This window comes from Harpia harpyja, chromosome 3 (assembly GCF_026419915.1).
Source record: "Harpia harpyja isolate bHarHar1 chromosome 3, bHarHar1 primary haplotype, whole genome shotgun sequence".
Lineage (NCBI taxonomy): Eukaryota > Metazoa > Chordata > Aves > Accipitriformes > Accipitridae > Harpia > Harpia harpyja.
Genome location: NC_068942.1, coordinates 24,621,556 through 24,631,456, shown reverse-complemented (window position 1 = coordinate 24,631,456; position 9,901 = coordinate 24,621,556). Strand labels below are relative to the sequence as shown.

Here is a 9,901-nt window from a genome sequence, read left to right as displayed (position 1 = left end):
CTAGTTACGTGTGCGCCTGTGTGCAAGGAGCGTGTGTAAACAATATAAGCTTCCACAAAATGAGGAAATGTCTACGTTGTCCTTTGTGGCTATTTTAATGCACTCAATTTTCTATACTACGAGGCAGTTCAGGAGAACTGTTCAGATGCTCTTTGATTCTAGCCCTGTGTGTAGAAGTGTAATCTAAATTTTGTATATCCTAGGATAGCTATTTGATAGCAATTACCTCTTCTCTCTGCTTTTTTTATAAACTTCATAAAGAAAACCTTGTGGAATTGCAATAAAAAGTACTAAATTAAATGAAAATTCTTTTTATATGTCCTTACTTTAATTTTTCTTTCTTCCCAGATGTCTGTTGTCCTATATAGGGAAAATGGAAAAAAAGCTCTCACAACAGTTTTTTGTTAGTCTTAGATCAATGATGAAATGCAAATGCAGAAAATTGTCCGTTATATTGTCACATTCATTTTTAAATATCTCTACACTAAAGTATGACTATCATTCTGATTACTTGCTAACACACTTCTACCCTTTTTCTTACCTGGTGGTGTGGGAATCTTTTAGTATTGATTTCCAGATGGTGCAATTCTTTGAGGGAAAGGTTTTCTTTCTTTAGTATGTGCTGTATAGAAAAGAATGGAATCTGTTGTCATTATCTTGTGTATACATCTAATTTTACAGTGTTATATAAGTGATAACATTTAAATAAAGCACTGTAAAGTATCTATTTGTAACAGAGCACACCATAATAACTGATGGTATGTTGCCTCTTAATGGTAGCAAGTTTTGTTTCCCTATTCTCCTCATACTGTGTCTAACTTTTTATATTGCTTTTGTAGCATGAGGTTTTCATAGCATCAGATGCTGAAGTGTTAGCTTTTTTTCCTGATGGTAATGCTTTATTTCTGAACAGTAACAAAGAAGTCATCGCATAACTCCCTGAACATCCTAAATCAGATGATTTGTTTAGAATTGCAGATTATGATCAAAGGGACTACTTGAACCGTGTTTCTGTCATCAGAATTACATACAAAATAGAGCCATCACAAACATATTATAATCTATTTTGAAAAGAGCATGATGCTGAGTAATGAAGAAACATGATGCAAAAATTTTTTTTAATTAAATATAGCACTGTAACACAGAAGAATGAAAGCTCAAATGAGAAGACACTGACGTTCCTGCTTGTGCTTTTCACACATTCTTCTCAAGACAGTGTATCTCTTGCCCCACCTCAGCTAAACAAAATTGCAAACTACAACAGTTGAGACAGCATATTACATACATATTTTCATACACTTCCAGCTCTCAGGTAAATTGAGATGCATTGAAATATAAAGATATCTGATGAATTCTGACAGTCTGTAGTTCTCCAAATGAAAAGTTATTCTTTCATGTTTGCTCAAATTGTTGTTGATATTGTAGGCAGCCAGTAAGAGCAGGGCCTGCCTGTTCGACAGTAATGTAATCCATTTACTTTTAACAATTGTTTGAAGCCTGTGTTTTTGGAGTTTGTTCCGACTTGACCACTGACTTGTCTGGAATTATTCAGCATGTGGATTGGTGAAATACAGAGAATTCATGACCTCTAATGTGATTAAATACCTGCACTGCTTTTATATTTAAATATTAACAAAAGCAGCTAATTATTTTCTATGACCTATTGCCACGAATATATCCTTTGACTGTTCTTGAGATCAAAAGGCATCTTCAGAAACCGAGATCAAAAGAATTTATCTGCAACTAGTAGAATCAGCTTCCTTCATGATCTACAAACTGCTTATTTCAAATCAAAGCTTGATTTTACTGTTGGTTCACTTGAGACTACATACAGTGCTAATCATCCTACATTTGGATATGGAAATGGGAATTGTATCTTATTTTTTATTTATTGGATATAACATTAATTTGCACACGTGCATGAATGCATGTGCACACACACACACTGTTCGTTTATGAAAAAGTAATGTTAGATTATGTCACCCCGGGAATATTTAGTGCATAAAGTTAATACAAGTTCTGTACATTATTTTTGAAAAGTGTTCTTCAATAGAACAGAATCACGCATTTCAGTGAATCTGAAGTTGATTGTGCCCAGATTTTGCTGCTTTCGGATGACTAAAAAAGTCCTTATGGATGCTCTGTTAATGGCGGGGGTGGGGGGAATCAGCTTTTTTCCACCCTGAAAATATTGGGATGCTTCAATTTATTTTAAAGGCAAACCTAAAAACTGTAAAAAGGTGTTAGTTGGTATTCGGAAAGTTGCATACGGTAAGTTTATAAGTTTAAGACACATTCCTTTTAACTACTCCTAGCTCCAAATCCGGGGAAAAAAAAGGGGGGAGGGGGGGGCTGTGTATCTAAAACTAAATTTATGCAGCTCTTAGATGTTTAAGTCCAAAATAATCAAGCGAAAAACATCCCTCCAGGCAGCTGTCTAATGGTAGAAGATCTCAGGATTGTTAGGTGCCTCTCAGTAAGCCTACAATTGTGAGTAGGACTGGTACTCACACAAAAAGCAAACACTTTATTTTTTAGAACGTTGCCTCTGCCTAATTCTGCTTTTCAGATTCAGCTCTCTGTATATAAATGCCAGGTTTGCAGGTAAAAGCACTGATGTCCCTGAATCTTTCATTTCAGTCACAGATGAAAAGACTATGTGAAAACATGGATGTGCTGCTCTACATAATGACTGTCCACTTTGCAAAGCATCTGCATCACTTACATGCACAAAAGATGCGCAGCAAATGATAAACAAAGTGTAGCTGCTGATATGTCACCGTAATAAAAGGCTGGAGAATGTTTTGTTATTTTTTCCCCTGGGTTTCACTGAGAAATAAGTAGTGATGTCAGAATGAAAATAGTCTCTAAATTATTCAGTCTAATTTATTTTTATCATTTGAAGTCTAAAATGAAAGTTCCAGTGTGTTGTTGGGACGGTAAATCTGTTTTTCAAATTAAAAAAAAAAAAAAAATTAAGTACATTAGCTGGGAAGCCTACCACTATGTATTTTGATAAAAAATAGCTAGTTTTTTGAATACATTAATTTAACGTGTTAAAAATAAAGCCGTTTAGATTATCCAGGAACAAAAAATGGGGATGAGAATTTTAAAAGTATATAGTAATGTTTGTCACATCTGAATACTTCCGTGTTTAGAAAGGTCAATGCCCCTCTCCTTAAGATACATTGTGATAAGGCTAACTGCACCTAATGCATCTGACTTTATTACTAATTTCTTATCTCTCCTCCTGTCTGCCCTCCTCACCCTCCTCACCTGAAGAGACTCCGTTTCTGGCCAAGAAGGTCTTAACACAGCCTCTTCAGCAGAGTTTGCGTAAAGAATATAATTTTACATACAAAACTAATTTCTTAAGTTAACTGGTGAGCTTTCATCGCAGTGTTGCAGCTAAAAGGCAGCTTCTCTTTCCAATCTGCTGTGAAAGAAATACTGTTATGATCTGATTTGCTCTTAGGATAGCGGAGCGTAAGACATGTTTAAGGAGACCAAAATGAATCCAACAAAACGGCTCGGGAGACCTTCATGCAATTTATAGCGCTAGAAACGCGGCGGATTTGAGATCACCCATAGATCGGCGTACAGCCGTGCGGGGTCCTTTCAGGGAACCGAGGCGACGGTGAGCTCTGCCACCTCCACCCTCAGCAGGCCGAGCGGGAACACCAAGATAAACACGAGTGGGACGAGGGGGGCCTGGCGCGGAGGGCTCCCACCGAAGTCCCCGGGGCCGGGGCCGGGGCCGGGGCCGAGGCCGGGGCCTAGGCGAGGGGCGGGCAGGGCCCCGCGGGCGCGGTGAGCTCCGGCCTCCCCGCCTCAGCCCCGGGGCGCCTCGCCATGGAGCCGGGGAGCGGCCCCCGCGGCGGGGCTGCCCTTGCAGGTGGGTTGGGGCCCGAGGCCGGCAGGGCTGCCCGGGGAGGCGGTAAGGGAGGCCGGGCGAGGGCTCCGGGCGGGAGGCGGCGGCGGCGGCGGCCTGAGGAGATGCCGCCAGCCCGCCGCCGCGGCGCGGTGCAGGGCGGGCTGCCTCCCCCGGCCGCGGCCGTCGCCGCGTTTGGGGCCGTTCTTCGTGTTTGTCAGCCCGGCGTCTGGCGGCGGAGGTCGGGGGGTGGCCTGGGAGAGCAGAGGGGGAGCGGGCGCCTCAGGCGGGCCGGCGGGGTCGGGCCGCCCGTGGAGGATTCTCCTGCCGGGCGGCGGCGGGAGGCCTGGCGTGGGCGGTCTGGGGTGTTCCCGGAGGGGCTTCCTGAAGAAAGGTGCGGTTTGTTTGGCTTGTTTCATTTGGCTCTTGGAAATGGCAGCCCTCCCGTGAAAGTTGCGCCTCTTATTATGAGCGAAGACGATAAGCCATGAATGACTGCTGCCGACGTGTGTTCAGGGCCTTGGTGTTCTTTTCTGATAGGCTACAAATCTGAAGTTTTTTTCTTACGCATTTCACCCGAGTCACAAGTGTTGTTGCTAAGTTGTACTGGATAGATGCTGGAATGCAGTTAATGTTTTGCTAAAACACAGTGCCATTAAATATGCAGATACAATACAAAGGGATTATCAAAGAATTATCAAAGAATATTTTTACCTGAAACTGATTATTTCTAACGTCATTGAATTGAAATGACTGTTTCTGATCCCCTCGTCCTTAGGAAATTAGAAATCATAGTGCTCGGTCTTCTACACTTTTATCGGTGACCGACAGAAGAAAGTAATGATTATTTTTCTTTTATTTCCTGTTTGTTTTCTTAATTTGAATGCACTAGTCACTGAGCTGAATTAAAGTGTGAAAAATACTTTTCAATGGACTTGGTGCGAATGCTTGACAGGCGCTTCCATAGTCCACTGTCTTTTACAACTTCCAGTGCTTCGTAAACTAATATTCAGGCACTACGTATTTAATTGTGGTTATAGTTATGTTAGTAGTTATAGTATATATAAGACTTTGTTCTTCACTGCATACTGTATGCTTTTGAGAGTACCAGGTTCCTAGTATTCCTGCCATTCTCTCTTTTCCTTGTCTTGTATTCCAAACATTTGCTTTCTTTTGAACAGTCTCATCTTTCATTCTGCCAGTATAAAATTTGTCTAAGAAAGCCAAGATCAAGGGCTTTAAAATACAACAGATGCTTTGTGGTAACTTACTTGAAGGAAGCTTGTTCACTGAAAGATACTGATCTTGCAGATGTAAAAACTTGTGGAAATGGAACTATTCAGGTGAAGACTGAAAATGTGAAATTAAAAGAGAGAAGTATGGTGATATTTTAGCTGATATATTTTAGCATGGGAAGAGAAGAGATGCAAAGTAATCCCTGTATAATCCTCTATAAACTGTTCATGACTTCAAAAAAAGGCACTCTGCTTTGAAATTCTACATTCAAGAACTAATGCAGTCATTGCAGTAGATGAAACTTAGGAGATACAGCTGCTTTCTTGTTGTAACTTGGCGGTATAGAAAGACTGGGATTATTTTCCACAGTCCAAAATGCCAACTGTAAATTTATACTTTATGTAATTAAATATTATTAGCACATGTGAAACTTTGTAAATTACTAAGGGTCTGACTTTCATGGTCTATCTCATAAAGCTACAATTGTTTGAAGAAATAAATCATGTTACATTTTAATCATGTTTCCTTGTGCTTTTGACATAACGTATTTTAAATACTTATTTCAGTACAATTTTAGCACCTTGAGTCCATTTAAAAAAAGAAAGAAAAAAAAAAAGAGAATATGCTGGAGGTATTGTTTAGGCTTGTGGTAGTAAAACCGAGTTTTTCCCTCACCAAGTATGTCAATATTACATATCTTTGTGTGTTATGAGTATAGGTTGTTTAAAAATGACGCTGTAGAGTAGCCTTGTTTTAATATACATTTTTACAATAAAAGCTGCTTAATTGGAACTCAAGACATACTTTAGTTCATCTTGATTATGCAGCTGTCCCATTATCATTATTTATTATATACACGAAAGACAGTATTACGTTAGGGATACCAATTAAATCAAGTTTATTGGTGCTTAATGTTATGGCCTTATGTGTTTGCAGCTCAGCCCAGTTCCGCTAGAGCACTCGCATCATTTTGTGACCCATTTTGTGTTCCATTATAACGGATCAATATCTTGGTTGCTATTGTGTAATGCAGAATGAGGTTACAAAGATGTGGGTAATTTTTTCAACTTTATCTGCAGCATGTAATTGACAGACTAGTTAAAGTAAAAATCATGTCAACAAAGCAGTTTTTCCTATTATGTTTATGGCATTAAAGACATACCACACACTTAAATTTGGAAGGAAAACCATTTTTTTTATATTTGTTACATAGTATTATTTAGGACTGTCTGAAGATTTTTAGCTGTGTAGTAGTGGTGAATCATAGAGTGGTTTGGGTTGGACGGGACCTTAAAGATCATCTAGTTCCAACCCCCTGCCACGGGCAGGGACACCTTCCACTAGACCAGGTTGCTCAAAGCCCCATCCAGCCTGGCCTTGAACACTGCCAGGGATGGGGCAGCCACAGCCTCCCTGGGCAACCTGTTCCAGTGCCTCACCACCTTCACAGTGAAGAATTTCTTCCTTGCATCTAATCTAAATCTACCCTCTTTCAGTTTAAAACTGTTACCACTTGTCCTATCTCTACATGCCCTTGTAAAAAGTCCCTCTCCAGCTTTCCTGTAGGCCCCCTTTAGGTACTGGAAAGCTGCTGTAAGGTCTCCCTGGAGCCTTCTCCAGGCTAAACAATTTCAAGTGTCTTGGCCTATCAATTGCAATTTGTTTCTGTCCTGACAAATCCTTTTATATGTTCCATCTATTTCAAATGTGAAAAACTGAGCCCTTGAATGGCCTGGAAGTTAAATGAGTTACAGTCTATTTTGTGTCTTACTCTATTTTAAAATGTTCAATCTTAGATGATAATGATCTGAATAACAAATAAATGTCCTGTTTTAAGCGACAACATTTTGTCTATGACATTTGAAGGAGTATCTTCCATTATTAGGCATGAATTTTATGGGCAAAGTTAGAGATCATGCCTAAGGTGTGCAATCCTGTGACATAAATGAGTATTACTCAAATGTTGAATTATTTCAAACAAGTTTAGGGTTTGGTTTTATTTTGAGGTGCCTTATAATTTTAAATCACAGTAGAACTTAGCCCTGTTCCCCCCATCGCTTTGTGACTTCCCTGTTTCCAAGGTCAGTCAGAAAACTGTATGTAGTGCTTGGAAAGGTGAATTATCTAAAGTTATTCACCTCCCTGTTTCCAAGGTCAGTCAGAAAACTGTATGTAGTGCTTGGAAAGGTGAATTATCTAAAGTTATTCACCTCCCTTACCCAAAACCATCCCTGAAAGACTTCTTAAAAGCTCTAGAGCTGAGGATTCCCCTATGCAAACTGAGTAGCTCATCCCTTGTTGGTGGGGTGCAGCACAGGCTGCTGTTCCTCTGGGTAGAGGAGCCCAGCTCTGGGTTGGAGAGACCAATGGACGTGGGCCCAGGGGCTGGAGGAGGCTCATACCAAGATCCCTGGGGTTTTCGTCGGGGAGCGGTCCGTTTTGATCTGACTGCAGACTTAACTGTCCCGCTTTCTAGCTTAATCCTGTTTGGGAGGCCGATTCCTCTAGTTCACATGTACTAATGCAAGGAATAATGAAAAGATCATCCCTGCACTTCTGTTAAAGACAGAAAATTATTGTTACCCCTGTCAGCCTGTTGTTGACACTAGTGCAATTCTGGCATGAGGTAGAAAAACCCATATAGCATCCAGGAGTATTTTTTTTCCTCTTGAGACTTAATTTGCTGTTGTGTGCAGCAGTGCAGGGCAACTGCTGTGCATTCAGAGACCAGGCTGTTAGTTGTGTGTAGTTAACAGTGAAAAAAGAAACAATGAAGAGGTAAGAGGCAGAAAAGCATCTTCTGACAGGTGGGAGAGTGCTAGGGGAGGAAGGGATGCTTTTGTGCCAGTAGTGGGCTCAGGGAATTGTCTTTGTTTCCTGAAGGTGTCATGTGTTTGACCTCAACTTCCAGACTTTGACAACATGTTATGGGGATGAAAGCGGGGATCGCTAACTAACAAGGTGCATAAACGGCCATTTTGTGGGGTTGCAGGTTTTTTGGAAATAGGAGATTTTATAGCTTGTTAAAATGACTTTAAGGAATGATTTAAGTTTAGATCCAAGTTTCATGGCTTTAACAGATGTTTTCAGTTTTTTAATAACAATGAATGATTTGAATTGTTTAGGTTTTTTAACCAGTAATGTGAAACCTTTGAGCTTTGGAATGGAGTTAAATATATGAAGTTTCCAACTGACATGAATACGAACTAAAAAGGTGATCATCTGAAACTAGTGGTTTGGTTTTTTTCTAATTAGTGGGAATTATTTCCTCCTCACGTGTTGCCGACAGTGTCAAAACCAAGGTGAGACTTACCAGAAAGGTATCTTGCTGTAGTTAATGGTGTTAATATGAGCTGCTGCATCAAATGCACTTGCAAAACAGCAGGACTGGCAGGTTGGGGGAGTAGGGTAGTGCTTACAAATCAGATTTACCCTGGTTCTTTCTGTTATCCTGTTTCCTGTTTATATCTGAGGTCCTCAAAGGATCTTACACCACCCCTTATTTCCCCTTGGTTATCTAACACAGAGCTGTACAGGACAGTTGACTTCTTTTGTAATTATTTCAGCAGCTGAATAATCACTCCGCAGCCTTCCATGGCTGGGACCTCGGCAGGGCTGTGGGTCCTCAGTACCCTCTCCCTCTATGAGAGTTAGAAAGCTGGAGGGGGGTGGAGGTCTCTCTTATGTTGGAAATCGGGAGACTCAGTCCTGTTTGACAGTGATGTTAGCCAATCCTGTCCTCTGCATGCGCTTCCCATATCAGTTTGCGGATTGAAGGGCTTGCATAGGTATCTGTTGTTAAGGTGCTGCTCCCTGCTTCTAGCAGAGCTCACAAGGGGTTACTGGGTCCCTCCTTAACACTGAGTAAATGCAGTTACGCAGTGAGCTTTGTTAGTAAGTAGTTACTCTCACCGAGCAACTTGCGTCCCAGATGTGTTTTGGTGGATAATTCTTGATCCTCTCAGTTCTTGTCAGTCATATTTTGGCATTAGCAGCTAGGATTAGACTGGTGACTTCTTCCTGTTGTTGGCCCAATCAAGGAAATTTTCTGGTTTGGTTCTAAACTTTTTTTCTGCCTAACTATTGGTGTCATTTCTGTGCTGATATGAGCAAAAATATTATTGATAAAACTGTAGCTGCCAATATGCTTTTAGTAGAATGCATTCACATTTGGTGGTCTTTGGTGCAGCACTTCCTGAGGGCAACAGATTGCTGTGCAATTTTTGCTAATGCACAGTTGGCCAGCATTCCCGTATTTCTAACAATGTCATCCGGTGTGTTATTTTCTAGGAGAATTTTTACAGTGGTTTCTGAGAGAGCAGTTATGCCTTTAGGCAACTGTGAAAAACTTGAATCAACTCTTACAACTCCTACTTTTCCTTCCACAAACTTCTCTTTTCATGATCATGAAAGAAGAAAAGAGAAGAGAGATGGTGATAGTGACAGTAATAGAAAGGAGGTGAAAGAGCTGTATATTCTCTATAAAATCTTCATGAAATGCACTGTTTCTGGAAATACATGCAGGTATATCACCATTTGTCATTAATTACCTGGTTTTAAACAAGAGATTTTGAGATTCCAACAGAATTACTTCTCCAAAACCTGTTTTGATTGTGTCTTTTTCCTATGGAGAACCAACTTTGTGATCTGTGCTGCTTTTTTTTTTTTTTTCAAACCAGCATCTCTACAAGTAATTATTCCAGAAAAGGAGTGATTCTTTTTCTCCAGAGTAAGAGTACTTCATTAAACTCATTCAGTGTAAGGCATTACTACTGTAGAAGTGAGTCTGTACAA

The 9,901-nt window shown here is 40.4% G+C and overlaps 1 protein-coding gene across 1 annotated transcript in view; it reads left to right on the top strand.

The window, feature by feature from the left end:
* Window positions 1-3,996: 3,996 nt before the first annotated feature.
* Window positions 3,997-9,901, top strand: part of MEI4 (meiotic double-stranded break formation protein 4) — a 72,570-nt gene continuing 66,665 nt past the window's right edge. The window contains exons 1-2 of the mRNA XM_052781952.1: window positions 3,997-4,265; window positions 9,398-9,552. Coding sequence (XP_052637912.1) covers window positions 3,997-4,265; window positions 9,398-9,552 — 424 coding nt within the window. The remainder of the gene's footprint in view (window positions 4,266-9,397; window positions 9,553-9,901) is intronic.